This window comes from Clupea harengus, chromosome 12 (genome assembly GCF_900700415.2).
Source record: "Clupea harengus chromosome 12, Ch_v2.0.2, whole genome shotgun sequence".
NCBI lineage: Eukaryota > Metazoa > Chordata > Actinopteri > Clupeiformes > Clupeidae > Clupea > Clupea harengus.
Window position 1 is genome coordinate 1307837 of NC_045163.1, and position 20307 is coordinate 1328143.

The 20307-nt window shown below is 46.6% G+C and overlaps 1 protein-coding gene across 12 annotated transcripts in view; it reads left to right on the forward strand.

Annotated features, from left to right (window-relative positions):
- The window catches only part of LOC105902430 (transcription factor 4), a 153127-nt gene extending 134525 nt beyond the window's left edge, over nucleotides 1-18602 (forward strand). For 8 of the 12 annotated variants that reach the window (XM_012830014.3, XM_031578428.2, XM_031578425.2 and 5 more), the window contains 5 exons: nucleotides 7938-8073; nucleotides 11264-11411; nucleotides 11989-12218; nucleotides 12673-12805; nucleotides 13641-18602. In XM_012830014.3, the coding sequence (XP_012685468.1) occupies nucleotides 7938-8073; nucleotides 11264-11411; nucleotides 11989-12218; nucleotides 12673-12805; nucleotides 13641-13689 (696 nt within the window). In that variant the 3' untranslated portion in view covers nucleotides 13690-18602. Of the gene's footprint in view, nucleotides 1-7937; nucleotides 8074-11263; nucleotides 11412-11988; nucleotides 12219-12672; nucleotides 12810-13640 lie in introns of those variants that run through there. The other 4 variants (XM_031578427.2, XM_031578424.2, XM_031578431.2 and 1 more) reach the window with 2 other exon arrangements.
- The last annotated feature ends 1705 nt before the right edge of the window (nucleotides 18603-20307 follow it).

The window sequence follows — 20307 nt, forward strand, 5'->3', positions numbered from 1 at the left end:
ATCAAATATGTTTTTATGATTGACTGTATCGTTCCATTCTTTTGATCACTTCATGTAAGGCACTTATCCGTTGTATTAATAATTAGGTTCTCCCTTCTAACATATAGACTAAATGGTAGGTCTTATTGTTTAAGTACCAAGTAGGCTATAAACTCATCATTAAATAGGTTAGTTACAGTCTACTCTTGCTCTTGCTGCTTGCTTTTATTGATTTTATGTAAAGCACTGAACTGCAACTCTTGTACGAAATGTGCCATATAAATAAAGTCTTACTTATTTACTTACTTACCTACTTACTATGCTGTAAGAGCACCACCATACTTAATTTGACCAGTGGTAAGGTTTAGGGTTGTTCTGTTTTTTCGCCCAAAGTCCCTAAGAACCTTGGGAACCACTGGGTGATGTGTTGTGCTGTACACGTGTAGATGAGCAGTGAGGGCTGTGGGGCACGTTTGATAGAGGACTGATATGATTGGCCTGTTATGGGGGATTTGAGTGTGTGTGTGTGTGTGTGTGTCCGCGCAGTAGTGAGAAGTGTTCCATGGGAATGAGTAAAGATATTTGCCACAGCATCCCACAGTCTTCCACTGATTACAGCGCTTAAGTCACACTCCAGCCATCTGCTGTTCTCATCAGCCATGCAACACCACGCAAACCCCCACACCAAACACACACACACACACACACACACACTCACACTCTCACAGATAAACATGCCCTTACTCACATGCTCATACATCCCAAAGACACACACGCACTCACACACACGTACTCCCAACATCCAGAGAGGAGGTTTAAGTATTGTCCCAGTGAAACTCTAATGTGCTTAAAACACCTGTCCGTGACAGATTCAAGTGGATCTCATGTCATTTGGCCACCTATTGCACATTGATGGAGCTGCTTCTGATGGGCTGTTTAACTGAACTCCATTTCTCCCGATTGTTCTGCGTCAAAGGCAAAAGGAAACATCTGCTCAACTTTCCTTTTTTTCTTCCTGACTGTTGTGTTGTTGTGGCACTCTAGCACTGAGAGTGGCATGGCAAGAGCCCCGACAGGCAGCTCGTTAAGATGACCGCACTGTGGGTAGTGTCCTTAAGACAGAGGAAAGCTGTGCGGAGACGCTCATTTCTAATTCATTTGTGAAACCTAGCGTCTGTCTGAGCACCCACCCATCCCCCCCAACCCCATTGCTTGGTTCAGGCTGTTGGGGGCTGCTGGTGTTATGGGGGAGGGGTGTTGGTTGGTGGGAAAAGTTGGTCACCTGGTTGAGATCTGCGGGGTATGCATGACACCTTCTCCCTTTTACTCCCCCTTCCTCCATCCCACCTCCCCCTTCTCCTCCCCTCTCCTTCACCCCCTCCCCCCCACACCCCCTTTGGGAAACAGCTGGATCATATTTGGAGAGTTGCTTTCCTACAAGCCAGGAGTCAGAGACTGGGGAGGCTGAGGTCATGGGGAAAGCAGGTGCTCTCATGATGTGTCTGAGAGGAGAGGAGCGTTACAGGGCTGGGGGGGGTCTGCGTGGGCGTTGGGATTGGGGGGGGGGGGGGGGGGGGGGGGGGGCTTAGGGGAGGGTGTGTTTTGGTTGGAGTTTGAAGACAGGCATGTGTTTCTCTGCTGCCACTAGTGTAAGTGTGAGAGCACAGCGAGAGAGAGAGAGAGAGAGAGAGAGAGGGATGCAGCTCTTTACTTCTTAAGCCATTTGCCTAATGCTCTTTGTTCGCAGTCTAATGTTGTAGAGACACACCAGATAACCCACACACATCCCAGTGGCCTGGCCAACATACACATGCAGACACACAATAACCCAATGTCCCACCTTTTCATTTAGTAACGACCTGACCATTCCCCCGTCTCCCCTCTCTTACACACACACACACACACACACACACACACTTAAACATCTAAACATCCGCAAGCCCTCATCACATGTCAAGGGCTGAGCTGGGGTAGGTGCAGTATTATGACCTAATCTTTAAACACTTTCAGCAGTTCACTGAGGCTGAGTGTTCCTCTAAGCAGTTTAAATGGATGTGTGGCCTATTAGAAAGCAGGAGCTGGGTGCATTACAGCTTAAAAGAGACAGAGTAATACCTTTTAAAAGTGTCTCCTTTCTGAATAAATAGACTGTAAGCTGCAGTAAATCTTCTGCAGATAGCAGATTGTGGTCAAAAGCCATCCGATGTGTGCTTTCTAAAAGGGAGGCTAACTTCCATCCCGAGAGCGGGAGAGAGAGAGATGGAGGGAGGGAGGGAGAGAGAGAAATAGAGGGAGGGAGGTGCGCAGGATGAGAGAAGAGCTGGGGTCAGAATCTTGTTCTCAAATAGAAGAGGGAAATAGATGCCCCCTCCCCCCTCTGTCTTTAAATGGGCATGCTAGACACTAACTGGAAAAGCTTCAATAAAGTTCCATAAAATCCTGCTTAAAAATCTCCGTAGAAGAGACAAAAGGAGGAGAAAGGAAAACATTGAGGACATTGAGTAAACATTGAGTAAACATTTGGGAAATATAGGAAGGATATAGTGGCATGTGGACACTGGGATTGGTGGTGGAAGAAAGTCACTGAATCCCAACCAAGAAAACAGGATGATATGTGCTTCATTAAGAAGCCTTTGCCCTGTTTCTCCCCAGTCCTGCCCAGTGTTTTACATGGATGGTTCCTGTCTGTAGTGTTGGAGTGAGCACGCGTAATGGAACTTGTGTCTGTTATTATGTACCATAACTGTAGTGTTTGGAGTGAGCACGCGTAATGGAACTTGTGTCTGTTACATGGATGGTTCCTGAAGCAGACTGTAGTGTTTGGAGTGAACACGCGTAATGGAACTTGTGTCTGTTATTATGTACCATAACTGTAGCGCGCCACATCCGCTCTCACTGCTCCGCTAACACAGGTGCTGACACCACTTACAGGCAGTGCCACCAATGTGGTCACACTTTCGAAGTTGGGGCTGGTTTGAGAAAATGGTGGTTTTGGCATCGCTCTGCACATGGCGGAAAACTGTAAGGGGGTACACAAACACTTATCTGTGACTAAAACACAGGAAGTGGGAAGTGTAATTAAGCCATGTGCGCGTGTGTGTGTGTGTGTGTGTGTGTGTGCGAGTGCGTGCGAGAAGAGTGTGTATGTGTCTGGATGTCTGAGACGCACAAAGGCACACTATTAAACTCCCATTTTTGCAGACGACCCCCAACCCTCCCTCCCCTTCCTCCCTCCCTCGCTGTGGAAATGGCGGCTTGACAGAGGCCGGCTTTGTGATGTGACTTTTCCACGGCTGCCTCAGAAGCGGTGGCCCCAGTGTGCCCCCTGGTGTCTGTAGCATGGCACTGCCACCCCCAGCCTCTCCGAGCGCACACACACACACACACATCCAGTGGAAGCACTAAAAGATGGATTGTCCGCTCTGTCCAGACTATGTTTATCTGAACTAAAGTGCTTAAGCTGGAGCTGCCCATTAAAGCTGCCTAGAGGAGCACCCTGCACCCACCACTGTGCTAGGAGTCTCATCCCCGCTTAATCTGCCCTCTAATCTGGCCTGCTTATGTGGGCCCTCACAACTTAGACATGAAACATGAACATGGGGGCTAATCGTCACTTCTAAGACATCTGACGTGACACTCCTTTCAGAGATCACGGAAGAGCAGCTGTCGTGTATGTGTGAGTGAGACAAACACATGAAGTCATGGGAAAGGTATGCTTGAGCTTCAAGTGACACATGTGACGGAGAGTCATTTCTCCTGCTTTGGCTGTATCTACAACATCAATTCCATCTTATTTAGGTAACGCCGTTAAGAGTGGCTTTACCATTTAAATAAACAGGAAGCAGAAACATGCAATTCTAATCTTACTTAATTACTAAGGATGTTCTCCCACGTACAATTGTATGTGTTGCATGTTCTCACAGGCAACACATTCTCTCACATTTGTCTATGCATACAGTGCAATGCCTCCTGCTCACAGCTCATACAGGCCCAGGCCTGTCTTAATTGAATTAACATCTAAAGACTCTACATCTGCAATTCCAGGGCACTCTAAATCTCTAGCAGCTGTGCTGGCCCACAGGATGAGGTTCCCATTGAGGGCTAGAGGAAGAGTGAGGTGCTCACACACTGCTCTGTGTGTGTGTGTGTGTGTGTGTGTGTGTGTGTGTGTGTGTGTGTGTGTGGCTTGCATCAGCAAGAGGAGAGTGGCTCTTTCTGCCAAATGAAACTTCCTTCTTGCAACCAGACCAATACATCAGTGTTTTCAATTGGTCTTTACAGGGAGAATTGGAAAGTAATACTCACGCAATACAGAGGCACATGTGAACAGACACACACACACACACACACACACACACATAGTGCGCATGTCTTGACCTCCCCCTATTAAAGTGGCTCTTTAGGTCCTGACACCCCCAATGATAAATACAGAGTTGTTTGATATCCACCCGCGTCCTTTTTTTTCTGCCCACAGAGGAAGTCAATTTGTTCCAAGCATTCAGAGTAATGTAAACCATTCTCCTTAAGCAAGCCCACTTTCCTTCTCTTTTCTTCCCTCCCCACCCCTCCCTCCCTCCATCCCTCCCAATGCTTTTGTTCATCACTTTCAATTGTTTGGGAGGAGAGAGGGCTATTTTTAGGGCCATAAACTTGTCGCCCTATTGTATCCCACTTTGAAGGATGGCCTCTTGATTCAAACACTGACCTTGGGATGAAGACTTGCACACGCTCATACACACACTGCACACACACACACACACACACACACACACACACATGCGCACGCACACACACACATGCGCACGCACACACGCGCACGCACACACACACACACGCACACACAAGCCTTGTGTGATCAAGCTGCTCTGGAATGTGTTGATTTAGTGTAGTCATACTCTCTCGCTTTCATAACAGCAGAGTGAATTTTCTTCCATGAACCACCATTCTGTTTTCCCATTCAGTGACGAGCTGTTTAACATCTCCTGTGTCAGAACAGGCTCCACCCCTAATCAGTCTCACTCTTACGGGATTTTACCTGAGTTTTTGAAACAAGATAGTATTTATAATTCCTGCTCGTGTGTCTGTGTGCAGACCGTAGAGTCTGGACCCAAGCACCTGCTGTTGCTGTCGTGTGTGGATATAGTCGGCCATACTTGTTCTCCTCCTGAACACCACTGTATCACACTTTCTTTCTTCATCTTTTCTTTCTGTACAGCAGACTAGTGAGGTTTTCAGTACTTTCATCTGAGCGTTGGGATGGTCTTAACGTGAGGTTTCATCTTTCCAGCGTGGCTGGTCTGAAGCCAGCCTCTGATGGCACTTATGCAGTAATAGTCTGCTTTATTACGGGCTCGTCATGAGGAAGCAATTTCCCCTCTTCTTTGAACACTGGCCAGAGGTCAGCATGTTCTTCGAGCTTTGGAGGGGAAAAGAAAATTGTACACACACACGAGCATACACACACAAAGAGCCTAGTTCAAAGCCCCACAGAACCCCTTCCAAACTTCTGGGACCACCCGACACCATACACACTCTAAGATGCAAACTGGAACAGTGAGTGATTCGGTGTGAACTAGTGAGAGCGAGCAAGAGTTTTGTTTTTCAGCATTTGATAAACGCCCTTTGATCTAAATCCTAACCCCTCTTCTCTCTCTCCCCCTCTAAAGTGTGCTTCTTTTTTGTTCATTTCCTCCGCTTCCTCCTGGAGCATTCGGAATGCCAAAGCCTTCCATGGCCTCTCCATGCCATGTGTGTTCTGCTGTTGAGTTGCCCCAGCCCCAGCCCCAGTAGAGCCCCAGTAGAGCCCCAGCCCCAGCCCCAGTAGAGCCCCAGCCCCAGTAGAGCCCCAGCCCCTACTCCAGCCCCAGTAGAGCCCCAGCCCCTACTCCAGCCCCAGTAGAGCCCCAGCCCCAGTAGAGCCCCAGTAGAGCCCCAGTAGAGCTCCAGCCCCAGCCCCTACTCCAGCCCCAGCCCCAGTAGAGCCCCAGTAGAGCCCCAGCTGTAGACACAGAATCTCAGGTTCTGATGGTGTTCCAAGTCCATGCTGTAGCTGTAGCGCATGCAAACAGACAAAGCTGGAGGCTGTGAGGTCATGACCACTGTCCAGATGTTAGGTCTGTGTCGCCTAATCTCCAGCCTCTCCACAACCATCCTACACATCTCTCAGACCAGTGGAGTGTGTGTGTGTGTGTGTGTGTGTGTGTGTGTGTGTGTGTGTGTGTGTGTGTGTCGCCTAATCTCCAGCCTCTCCACAACCATCCTACACATCTCTCAGACCAGTGGAGTTTGCTCATATTTGTTACAAAATCCCAATTTGTATGTTAAATTGCACACAAACATGTAAGGGGAAATTCTTTGTATGTAATGTTTGTTCATGAAGACCAAACCTAGTTCGTATAGTGTGTGTGTGTGTTTGTGTGAATGGGGAGAGAGAAAGGGGTGAAGGCCAGTCTACCAGTACAGGTTACACACACATACAAAGTGCACTTAGTGAACAGCAGATGAGCTTCAACTGGCATGGCCTCCTTTCTTTATAGGCCACTTAGTTTAGCATCAGCCAGCACTTTCATTTGGTGGTGTCAACGTGGCGTGGAAACAATGAAATCAAAGTGCAGCCTATGCATTTATCAGGATTATGGGAACACAAAACAACACAACACAAAGACATCAGTGACAACACAAGGGGTGACAAAAGCCCCGTGCGGACGGCCCCTCTGCCCCCCTGCCCCCGCATCTCACACAGTTCTAGCGCTCCTCTACTCTTGACCCAGAAACTCCTCTCCTCTCCTCTCCTCTCCTCTCCTCTCCTCTCCTGTCCTCTCCTCTCCTCTCCTCTCCTGCTTGACTCCGGGCTGCATAATGGCGGGCACGTAAGGCGCCATCTTCCTGATTAGCGGTGGCACGACTGACAGGGTGACACGGAGCGAGCCGCTCTCCCATGCCACGCCCCACCACCGGCTCCCGTCAGCACGCTCCCGCTCATTCAGCTCCAGCCCTGAGATGGAAAAAAAGCCCCATTAAATATGGATGCCAGCGCCTTCCATCAGCAGCCAGGAGAGTGCCATTTTGCATTTGGGGGCCGCGCGCTGATGAAAGACAAGCAAACAAATGGCGTCTTGGAACACTCTGCGCCTCTTCCCGCCACAAAGCCCCCTTCGACATTTTGTGATATTTGCATGGAGCTGGGGAGGCGTCGCTGACATCTAGGAGCTGTCACAGGCTTAGCTGGAATTACAGGCAGGGGAGGGGGGGACTGGCAGGTACTCAAATGTCTTAAAAAACGAGTGAGAGAACTGGATGGGAGTGATAGATATAGAAAGGTGGAGTGCAAGCGAGGGAGAAAGAGACGGGGAGAGGGAGAGTAATTCTGCCAAATCGCAATTCCTGACGGATCTCCAGATTCTGTCGGGGGAATTAGGAAGCCCACAATTAAACATATGGGCATTAAGATAATTGTCAGTTGTGTTGGCGGACATGATGGAAGCCAGATGGGGGAGAATCACGGCACTCCTGCGCGCCTCCCTGGGAGATGGCTCTGCATTTTACCTGCCTCAGCGGCTCCTTGGAGTGTGTCAGTGCTGAAGGAGCGAGGAGGTGTGTGGAGGTGCTCACGCTCCCCCTTCACTCCTCTCTCTCTCTCTCTCTCTCTCTCTCTCTCGCTTTTTCTCTACCTTTTTCTCTCTTTCTCTGACTTGTTTACCTCTCCCTCTGTTTGAATCTTTTTTCTGCTGAACTCCCCTTCCCTCTGTTCCTTCTGTCTGTTCCTCTCCTTCGGCTCACTACCACTGCTGTTTGTGATGTGTGTGGATAGAGTGCCCTCTATAGGTCACAGGCAGTAGTGTGGCACCATCATAGAAACACTCAGGGTAGGGTTCTCTTGGGGGTGTTGTACTATTTGGTGTGTGTGAGAGAGATTCTAAACCTCAAAGTAATGTTTTCCTTCCATGGATGTCTCTTAGCAGGTGGGCGCTCACCGTGAGGATGGCGTCGGCTTGCGTGGCACTCACCCAATCGTGCCAAACCAAGTGCCAGTCCCACAGCTGCCCGTCCAGTCGGCCACCTCGCCCGACCTGAGCCAGCCAGACCCCTACCGAGGTAAATGAACACACACACACACACCCACGCGCACACACACACAGGGCAGGCACCACTCCTTGGACGCGCATGCCAGGCCTCCCGCAGGCAGACTCCATTTCACAAACACAATGCTTTCTCACTGCAGCCATCTCTTACACCCAAATACCCCTGCAAGATCCCCAACACATCAGGGCCCAAACGCCCTTACCCCTCATTTCAGGGCCAGAGATGGTACCAACACCATCCTACAAAATAAAGCCAAACTATTTTCTCCTTTTTTAGTATAAATAATAAGTATAAATAATTTCTACATGTATACAACATATTTTATAGTATTTTAAGTGTATGTGGAAATAGAGAATATGCTGTAAATATAACATAGAAATTATGATATAAATTAAAATAATCAAAATCTCACAAATCTTTTTTTTTTTTTTTTTTAAATCACTGGCACTCTTAACATGTCATCGATGAGCAGGAAGTGAACTGTAAGACCTAAATTGCTGAAAACAAATTCCCTCCAATATAAGGACGGAGAAGAACAGACGACAGCATATGTAGTCAAACCAGCAACATGCCAACCATATAAAACCAGTCCACTTGCCATTCCCAGAGTTTGATGTGTAAATAATTAGGACTCTGCTGAACTCACACTCACATACAGTATGCCTGAAATATGAATATGTAAAAGGAAATTGTATATGAGCGCCGCCACGGGGCGAATTAGCCTCTGGCGTGTTTAAAGGGGTGAACAACTGCTCTGTGAAAACTGCCTCCTTGGCAACCAGTCCCTCTGGAAGCCCCAGCCAAGCGACTAATGAGGTGTTGAGCACCATAAAACAAAACAGGGAAACAAAGTTACACAGGCACAGCCTGGGCTCCCCAGTCAAGGACTATAAATAATGTACTCACTATCAAAATATTGTTTGTGAATTATAGGCCAGGGGAAGCAATAAGGCTGTGGCGTTTGTGGCTTTTTCTCCTGCCTCCTGCCTCCTGCCGGCAGATTTCTCCCAGACTTCAGTAATGCTGAAGGGAGTTTCTTAAGCCCCAAAGACCCATCACTGCTCTTGTCTTAAAGGTTCTTTCCGAGACCAGGAGCAGTGGAGAGGCAGTGATATGAGCTTGGAGTGTGCTCTCACTTTGAGTTTTAACCTCATTAGGATGTGGGCTGTGCTTTTGGTTGCTACAGTAAATGGTTTTGTGGAATAGCACGGGCGGGCGAGAGCAGTGGAAAGGATTAGAGCTAAGTTGTTTAAGGCCGTCCATACAGTTGAGCATCCATGAGTCGTAGCTCTTGTCAAGCTATAGCATTATGAGTTGGATGCTGCTCTGAGACTAATATGCGCTCCACATTGCTCCAGAGTGTGCACGACTGATTTGATCAGGCTCACATGGTTGCAGTGTTTGCTAGCGATGCCACTTCCTGTGACTTGGGACTGGATTGGGTGCTTGAGGCTGGCAGCGCCGGGTGCGAGCCCCCAGACTTAACCGGATCAAACTGCCCCTGCGAGAGTGGAGAAATCAATTAGAGACTTGTGTGGGCGCGGGATGTGCTCAGCCAGACCGAGATGGCAGTCGAGTCCAATAGAGGAGGAGAGCGAGGGAGGGCGCCACACCCTCTCTTTCTCCCTCCACCTCCTCCTCTCCTGCTATCACTCCAGCCCAGTTCACAGGAGCCAGTCAAGCTCTCCAACTTACGCTGTTTCGCTCTCTCTCCTTCACTCCCTCTGTCCATCCCTCTCCTTCTCTCTCTCTCTCTCTCTCTCTCTCTGTCCATCCCTCTCCCTCTCTCTCTCTCTCTCTCTCTGTCCATCCTTCTCCCTCTCTCTCTCTCTCTCTCTGTCCATCCCTCTCCCTCTCTCTCTCCTTCACTCCCTCTGTCCATCCCTCTCCCTCTCCTTCTCTCTCTCCTTCACTCTCTCTGTCCATCCCTCTCTCCCTCTCTCTCTCTCTGATGGCCGTGCTGCAGACAGGGCCTGGCGTGTTTGAGCCATGTCACGTGTCTCTGCTTTGTCTGAGTTTAAAGAGACACACAGTCACTTGATTTGACTTTGACTGCATGCCGGATGGGGGCTATTCAGAGGGGCATTGTGTGAAGCTGGCATCCGTAAACAGACGCGGGATTGTGCCCTCTGCGGCTGGGAAACAGAGGGCTCCAGGCTCTTTTAAAGAGGGCCAGTTAGTCCAAACAGAGGCCCAGCAGACAGTGTGCTTTTTGGGGGTGCTTTTCTGACTGGCGGGAGTGTCTGGACCTGCATGTGTCGACACTAGGAGAAAAGGGCGAGCAAGAGTGTATGGCGGTGAAAAGAGAGAAAAGGCGAGCGCTGTTTATTGTGTGTTTCCTGGCAGGGTGTGCTCTATTGCCCCTGGATTGCCCCGGCAGCACAGGAGCTGTAGAGCACTGTGGAGATGCTCACAGGGTGATGGAGCGAGGCTTGGGAATAGAAGGGGCAGATTTTAATGGTGGTGGCGAGAGAGAGAGTCTCTTGCCAGCTGACAGTGACGGTAAACAATGGACACAGTGTTCCACAGTTCTACACCTCCCCATGTTGGCTGGGGAGAGGGGGGTATTTGGGGGGGGGGGGGGGTTGAGGGTCTTTTCCCAATCTCTACACCACTCTTCAAAGATAACTAAATAATTCTGTATTCAGTGGTGCACACATTCACACACATAAAAGATACATTCAAACACATACCACACATAAAGACACACACACACACACACACACACACTTGATGGTGTACACTCCCAGGCTGCATATGTCCATATAATCCCTTCCCCACTGTGGTTTGCGCTTCTGTTTGTTTTCAATTTCCAGACATATTTCTATTTTCCTGATTACTGAAAAGATTAAAAAGTGGTTTCTGGCAGCACTTCAGTGGGCTCAGTTAGGCGTGTCCTTGAAATGACCTGCAGGATGGCCGCCTGCCGCAGCGGCCAGGCTTAAACCACACAGTGTTTTTCTCTTACGGCTGCTCCCGTTCATCTGTGACGGAGCAGCCGTGCCTCATCTGTCACACAGTGAAACCTCAACTCTGCATGCCTGCTCACCATCAGACGAAGAACGCAGAAGCCATCATTTGGGCCAAGCCCTTTACATCGTGTTTCTGTATCAACAATATCTTTTTCTCTCTCTCTCTCTCTCTCTCTCTCTCTCTCTCTCTCCTTTTTTTCCTCCCTTCCACTCCCTTTTCTTCCTCCCAGCTCTCTCCGGCGGTCTTCAGGGACAGAGCGCCTCGTCCGTCAGCTCTGAGATCAAGTCAGAGGACGAGGGAGACGAGAACCTGGACAGCAAGTCTGTGGATACTAAGAAGGAAGATCCAGACCACAAGGACCTCAAGAGCATTGAGAGGTGAAGATCTAGCTAACGGTGGCTTCAGTGCTTACTTCATTCAACTCCTCAGTGGGGTTTGGATGAAGTGAACCGTGCTTAGAGGGGCAGTTCAATTGAGAAATTACACACTCAGAACTGAACACCCACAACTGAATGGTAAAGTTCAGTTAAAAAAAAATATTCAGTACATCCCAAATACATGGGCAATATGATTCACGAGGCACGAAACACAAGAAATCTACGTTTAATACATTCCTTCTCACACAAACCTACTTTTACAACGCCATCTCCATGATATTCCACATGCTCCCCATGCTCTTGAGCCTGGTTGTAGCCGCCCCTCACACACATGAGTGTAGGCCCCCTCTCCACATTCCAAAAGCACCTGGTGCGCCCCTACATTCCAGGGGAAACCAGGCCAGGTTTACGAGCTTTCACCTGGAATGAGCAATTTGACACATGTGGAGCCCAACTCCCAGATGTCCATTGATCCATTGATCCATTGCCTCTGTGTTGTGAGCGTGAGCGTGAGCGTTCTGTGGGAGCAGTCCACTGGCATTCATAGTGTGTCTGTGTGTCCTGTGCTCCCCAACAGTAATGCCGACGACGAGGACCTGACCCCAGAGCAGAAGATCGAGCGCGAGAGGGAGCGCAGGATGGCCAACAACGCCCGCGAGCGTCTGCGCGTGCGCGACATCAACGAGGCCTTTAAGGAGCTGGGCCGCATGGTGCAGCTGCACCTGAAGAGTGATAAGCCCCAGACCAAGCTGCTCATACTGCACCAGGCCGTGGCCGTCATTCTCAGCCTGGAACAGCAAGTCAGGGGTGAGTGTGGACCGCACTGAAACACAGCCACGATGAGCATGTTTCACGGCCTGGTGCAGTATGGGCAGCTTGGTCAGGGGCTTGTTGCCTTCGCTTTGCATACTGACAACGTGTCTGAAATTATAAATCACTTTCAGACAGCACAGAAGAGGTTTTAATAGATAATAGAGGATTGATTCTTTTTCTACATCATTTGAAATTCCTCTCTGCTCCACTTGGGGGCACTGTTTAAGCTGTAGCTTAAAATCAGTGATGCAATATCAGACTGAAACTTGGTCATCACTAAGAACATCAGTTGAAAGGTGAACTCTCCTTCTTGTCCTAAACTCTGGCTCATGTAGGCCTTCCCTTGCTTTTTTCCACGTGTGTGTTCGTGTTCGTGTTCGTGTGTGTGTGTGTGTGTGTGTGTGTGTGTGCGTGTGTGTGTGTGTGTGTGTGTGTGTGCACGCTGCAGAGAGGAACCTGAACCCTAAGGCTGCGTGCCTGAAGAGACGTGAGGAGGAGAAGGGCTCATCGGACGGAGCCTCCCTCTCACTGGCCGGGGCCCACCACAGCATGGGAGACGCCTCCAACCCAATGGCACAAATGTAAGAAGCCCCTGAATGGTCACAGTACTTCACTCTCAACTAATCTGCTGTTGCACACGTGTACCAAACAACCAGCAGAAAACAGCCGAAAGAGCATCCAATTTATTCTGGAGGAAAAAAACCATGAATGATTAAATCCATCTCTAATGCACTCAGTCCCCCTACAGTGACTCTCCTGCCTTTTGCACTAAGTCTTGTCTGAACGCTCAGGCGCCTCAGATCTGTCCTAAACAACTGATGAGTGTGACAATCAGGCTTTTCTCTGCCCGCAGACATACATACATACATACATACATACATACATACATACATACAGACATACAGACATACAGACATACATACATACATACATACATACATACATACATACACACATACATACATACATACATACATACATACATACATACATACACACATACACATGGTGTCATTGATTGCAAAGGCAAAGAGCGGAGACAGAGTTAAGTGTGGATGGAAGTAATGACTTAACAATGGGACTGACGTGCACTCCACAAACCTCTCCATTAATCAAAGGCTGGGTACATTTTAACAACAGATTGGCATTAAGTGTGTTATCTGTCTGTGTGTGTGTGTGTGTGTGTGTGTGTGTGTGTGTGTGTGTGTGTGTGTGTGTGTGTGTGTTAGTAAAGGGCTGTTAGTAAAGGGCTTATGGGAGTGAGCCCAGCTCCTGTATGGTGAGACTGAAGTGAAATGGGAGTCAGGCAGTAAGGCTGTGTGTGTGTTGTCTGGAGTGGCTCAGTGTGCGCTCGGTCGCTCGCTCGGTCTGCCTCTCTCCCTCCGGTGGTCCTAACCCCAGTCTCTCCCCCGACAGGTCCAAGCTGCCAGAGTTCATCAAGGCCATGAGCGACCACTTCCTTTGACAACATCACTCAATCCCCACCGACCAGTCAGCCCACCAATCAACCAGTCCATGATTCAGCTCAGTAACTCAGCCAACCATCTGACCGACCAACGTTTTGTTTTGTCCTGACCTGTCTTATGTCTTCTGTAGAGATCTGGGCATATGTACACTGGCGAAGGAAAGAAGAAACACAAGACCTTTTTTCCTTATCTGTTCTTTTCAGCATTCCCAATTTTAAAATAAAAAAAAGGAACATACATAAAAAAAAGTAAAAAAAAAAATTAAAAAAAAACAGGATTAAAAGAAAAAGAATATGTGCTCCAAATCAATGGGGGACTCCTCCAACATATCATGATGATGTACCAACATTGCAGGGCTGGTGCAGCCCTCAGACCCAACGGCAATCTACTCCACACGGTGGAACCTGCAGTCGTGCCTGACTTCCTGTCGGACGTCCAAAACAAAAAGAGATGAATCAAGTCAATCAATCACACTGGTCTTGAGGGGGCGGGGCCAGAACCAGGGGGTTTCCAACTTAAACAAAAAGAAAAGTGATTACAATATGTGGTAGAAATTGAAAAATCATGTTGAAACTCGCAATAATGACAAAAAGTGTACTTCTAAATTCAGGCACATGAGTTGAATGGGACAGTGTGTGAAGGCAACTGCAGCATGGTCGTGCAGGAGAGACCAGGGGGCCAGAACACACTGCTGCCCCGATAGTGACTCCTAAGCCAGCACACTCACACATATACATACATACACACACATCCACATCCACTCCATAGCCCACAGCACAGCCACTGAGCAGAGAGACAGAGAGACAGAGAGGGGGAGGCCGTCATCAGTCCCAGAGGACTGTCACAGGGTGGAGCGAGGGAGCGCCAGAGAGGAACCACACGGAAGGGTTGAGGAGAAGGAACAGATGTGTGGTCAGGTGGAGAGAATCAGTGTGAATGCAGGCAGGAGAGAATCAGGAACCCAGTGGGTGGGTCCATCGCTCCATCACTCTGGTCGTCGACTTATCTGTTTGTTTGGTTTGTTTTCTGCCCTGGTCTAGCCGCTCACAGCTCCTGTTGTCCCCAGTGCTCACCTTTGACCCCTGACCCCCACCCCACCCACCCCCCAGAGATGCAACTTTGACATGCTACACTTCTACCAATGTGCCTTTTTAGAGTCCATATCATCACACAGCGTGAGGAAGGAGGACCTTATTGGGACTTTTTAGGATGCAAGCTTAGGGAAAAATCGTTTTATTAGGTCATTAGGTCTATGCAGTCAGGTTTTTTACAACCTGGGATTTAAAAAAAAGTAAAAAGGAAAAAAAAGTATTTTTTGGATAAACTGTATTTAATGTACTGTAATGCTTATATGTAATTAGAAGGCGTGTCCCTGAACAACAACCTGTTTTGAGTGAGTTGTGCCCCTCCTCCCCAGCTCCGCCCTCTCCATGACCCCACCCCTCGGCCCCTCCCTCACCCCCCTGCAGCTGGGTTTGTTTCCATAGTGAGCGTGTGACACGTCTGTTATTGAGCGTTGTATTATAGCTATCAGCTTTTTATCAATATGGGCTTGTCAGTGGGCCACTGTAGTATTCAGTACAAATGTGTGGTTGTATGTGTAAAACTGATTTTTTTTTTTGTTCCTCTCTTTTTTTAAAACCTTTCTCTTATTCTTTGTCTGTTCTGGTTTCTCTGTCGGGAAGAAAAGAAAGAGGAGAGCACACTTTTGCTGTGTCAGCAGTGACTCCTCCCTCTGTGGTTTCGCTTATCCAATCAACACGAGGCACTGAAACTGGAAAAGAATCTATTAGAAAAAAATCCATATATATAAATGTAGAAATATATACGATATATAAAAAAAGGTGTCGATTTTCAGAGGAGAGATTGTTGGGGGATGAATTATTTTCTCTAATCGTCGGGCGGAACTATACGAGAAGCACTCCAGTGTTCCTTTCTCTGGAAGGTGACGTGAGCGCTGAAGTGCCCTGGCATCAGTGACTGTGGCACCGCAGGCAGACCTGTAGGGACGCAGAAGACATCGATCAGCACCACTCACTGCTTCTCAGCTGTCAAAAGGACACACTGACATTTGTAAATTGTATGCAACAAATGCAAACCTACCATAATTTTGAAATTGTGTATGTAAAAGTTATATTTTTACATGTAGACTGTTGTTATTTTGTGTTTAGAACTATGTTGTATCAGTTTTTTTTTCTTCTTTTGTTAAAAGATGACAAAAGTAATTCAGTGTGTTTTGAAAAAATGTGTCACATTGAAAATGTAGTGAGGTCAAATGCTTCAGAATCTTCTTTTTTATTGTTATGTTTATACTGTATTTCTGGGAACATTTGTTTGAGGGACTCTGGGAATGGACAATGAAAAGGTATATAGTATTTGTTTCATGCTCCATAGTCATTACATTGCCATTTTTAATTGTATTTTGGATATAAAAATGTAAATAGTCATAACAGGGCGGGGGTGGGGGGTGGGGTTGTGTCATTTTAGTGGAGGGTGATTACTCTCTGACAGCAGAGTGAGGGGGTGAAGCGTTCTCTAGCCGTGCACCATCTGTTGGGCCAAGGCAGGTGCCAAACACAGCATCCAGTGGTGCTGGTCAGCTCCAGACCTCAACTCTCTGCTCCTAAAGCGCAGCCATCATGGGTCTGGAGCCTGGAACAGGTCACAGCAGTCTGATGGCTCAGAAACCACGACCAACACAGACCAACAGAATGGCCTTCTGTTATATCACAGTCAAGTCTGAACGAGAGTGTGAAGAGGGCCTGATTTCCCATGTTGTTACTTGGCTGATAGTAGACAGTATTTCCCCGTACTAGACCTTGAAAGGCATGTCATGTAGTGCTTTACCACGTGAGTGGGCAATCAAGGCAGCATTGTTTTTGTTTTCTGGTTTTCCATCCACATAAGAATTCCCTTAGTGTTGAACACTTCCACCAGGCATTGCTCTTGTCTCATGTTGTTTTTCTCCTGCCAAAACACATGTCTCTTTTCCATTAGATTTGGGTTTGTTATTTCACCTTGCATTTGAAGCAGTCATGTTGTGCTTTAGCAGTTGTTTCAGCTGCTTTGGGTATGAGGCCAGCGTATGTCTCGTCTCCAAATGAGGGTCCCCTTTCATGTAAATCTCGTCATAGCAAATATCTAGAGATGCAGTAAATGTCCCACACAGGCAGCAAAAATATAGCTGATATTTGGTAATTTATCAATGTGTTTTTCAGTGCACAAAAAAAAATGGGGAAACAATGCATTTTATAAGAAGTGGTTGTGTGTCAAATTTGTTTTTTTGCAAGAAGTGCTAATTTTTGTAACTTGAAAAAAAAAATAATAAACTGAACAATCATTGGAGCCCAATTGCTTCCCAGCTGTGGCTTCACTTATTATGAGGAATAAAAAAAAAATCAAAGTGAAGATTAGCTGGATACCCATCACCCACTGCCAAGAATTAACAAAACTCTTCTGACCCTTTCAGTGTCATTAAACTCTGAAAACTCCATCACTTGCTGTGAATGGAGAATAATAATTTACTCCAAGTTTTAGATTACCAGTGTAATTCAAATGATTGTCTTAAGCAGAGCTGAAATGAACAGTAAAACACAAAGGCAGATGACAGTATGGCAGAGCCCATGCTTACTAATTAAAAACCACTTCCATTTGTCTCCAGTCCTGCTAGAACGAACAGACACCTGTCAGTCAAGTTAAGTTTGCAATTTGTCTTCCGTAGTTTTTTTGTTTCCTTTTTCGTCATATTTTAGTCCTGTTTAACTTTCACAATGTGTGTAAGGTCAAGAGCAGAGGAGGAGAGGCCAATAGTCAGGTTAAGGAAGCAACTCAGACTCCACCTTGAACAAGCACAAACATCTATAGAACTGGCTGACATCTTCAAAGTGATGCTGAGGATCTGAAGTAGAAGGCCACACGGCTCTGAGGCTGACTGAGTAGTCGTTGACTGAGTAGTCGTTCTCTTTCATTCTTCTGTATTTTTAAGCCGCCATCCTTGTGCAGTGGTTTGAAACATGATCATTTCAGAGTATTATAGACATATGTGATAGTGAAAATATATGGACTGTGGCCTTTTTCATTCTTGTTACTTGTGATGCAATTAAGTGAAGAAATCTACAGCAAGCAGAGAGCTACCATGTATCAGTGCCTGGCTTTTTGTTCTAACACTTGTTTTGTCTAGTGCCCTTTTGCTATGGAATAGGCTAGCGCACCCTATTCTAGAGAACAAGAAAAAATTAATTTGAAAAAGAATTACATTTGGCTTATTTTTTCCAGGGGCTATCATTTTATACCAGGATATTGAGTAAATCAATGTAAAATGGGAGTCATAATGTCAGATTCTAAAATATTCCACTTTGTAGATTTTTGAAATCATTTGAAGTGAAAGAGTTTGTTACTTTATTTGACTATTTAAAAGAGGTTATTTTAGCGTGTGTTACGAGACGAGACTGTACAGCGTAGTGGGCGGTTGCCCTCGGACTGAGGACAGAGGGGGACGTGGGTACCATCCAGACCTGCAGCAGTGATTCAAAGGAGAAAACAAAAACAACAAAAAAGATAAAATGACAGTTACACTTTCTTTCCAGTGTGTGGCTGTGTGCCTCAAGCCTTTTCTTTTCATGTATTTTCGATGCGTGTGTGTTCCTCTTTTTATTTTATTTTCCTTTTTCTTAATTGTTTCCATTGGACTTTTTATTTTGTTTTCCATTATAATTATTATAGTTGTTGTTATAATTGTTATTATTATGATTACTTTCTCTGATAAGTAGAAGTGTCCACACAGCTTTGTGTGCTGGAGTTTCTCTTCAAGCCAGCTTATATTAGGCCATTGCCTGTTGTTTTTCATCTTGTAGTTATTCAATGAAGTCATGTACATGACCGTTCTGTAGCAATAAATGTGCCATTTTTATAACCTAGCGCTTTCATGACTTGTTTTTTTATTGTAGGAAATTGCAAAATTATTATTGCAAAAGGTTTACAGAATGACTTCTATGTGGTTTCATTGGGATTAAAGCAGTTCAGTGTGCAGATTTTCCAGACAAGAAAATGATAGGATAATGAAAGGCAAGCCAAGAGGTGGATGTAGAAGTTTGAGGCGTTATATCCTCACTGGTATTATGAGAAACCACAGGTTCATTTAAACGCTGACAGCTCAGTTTTGTGGCTGTATTTTTGTTACCTGTGGGTGTTGCCTGGGGACATTCTTTCAACAATCCATTATAAAAATATAATAAAAATTCCTCTGTATACGGTTTTATCAAAAACAGTATATTGTCTATCTACCACAAACTGAAATAACCTCCTTCCTTGGAGGTCCAACCATGGCACCATATTACACATATCTTTGAATTTGCTTTCTTTTTCATTTACCTCATGAATCTCGAGACAACTCCCATTACCTCATCCATTCACCTTAACCTCTGCTTTAAGATGACTCTGCTCAGACACGATCTCTTTTGGTTTCATGCTGATTCACTGGCCTGGCAGAACACTCAGATCAGCCCCACCTGTCAGTCATCTTATTGTTATAGAAACAGACGTCTGGGATAAAGTCCTTGTATCTGAATCACTCTAAGAAATGAATTTCATTCAGCTTTGGCTCATCACACTTCTGTCACCAACGCCTGTGAAAACTGAACTTGAGATTAAGAAATGACTACACACCCAGTGTCCTGCATGGTCGGGTCTCATAACAGAAAAAAAAGGAACCTCACAATTTTACAAGCATGCAAGTTGCAAGTAGCAAAGTCCACTCAGAACACTTCAATGTATCATATGCACCACCGACTACACCCTGGTGATGGGTTTTGTTTGTGAAGAAAAGAGAGGGGAATGGATCAAAAACGACGACACCTCCAGAGGTTCAGCTCATCGAGGAATCAAAAGTTGGCCACACCTGACATAGGTATGTAGGGGCCCCACGCCTCTTCAGTTGTGACATCAGAGCTTGGTAAAAAATGCTCCACAGAACTGCCCCTCCCTCAGCCTACACACCCAGGCCCAGTGGTGTACTGGGAGAGAAATCTGACCCTGGATTTGTCTGCCAGCACTGGCTGGAGGGCCAATAAAGAGACATATAGAACTTAATTTAAATTAATATACATTTTATTTTGATGGTCCTCCAGCCCTCAGAAGCAGTGACCCACCAGGATTTGTCCCTGTATGCCAGGTGACTACTGCACCACGGCCCAGGCCTGAGGGCCCCCTAATGGGAGGGAAGCCTCAGCGTCTTTAGACAGCCGGAAGGTGGAGAGGTAATGTTGGTCTTGCAGGGTTCCTATAGCAACTGCATACTATACTTACACTGCCAAGTCATAGAGAAGCTAATGCTATTGAGCCTTAAGACCTAATATATCTTGTGACACATCGTGGATTATACACCGGGCCTATTCACCTACCTACTAGGTGTAAATCGAGGACACGTATTGTTTTTCAAATTGTGACTCAGAAGTATGAGAAAGGGGAAAGTTCCAGTGAAACAGTTTTTGTTTAGACAAGCAATGTACTAAAATCTCTAATTAATTCTTTCCTACAATCAAAAAGAAGTAGAGAACGCTCAACTGACGACGAGTATTACCTATAATGCTCATTCCAGAACAAATTGGCCAAGATGGTTT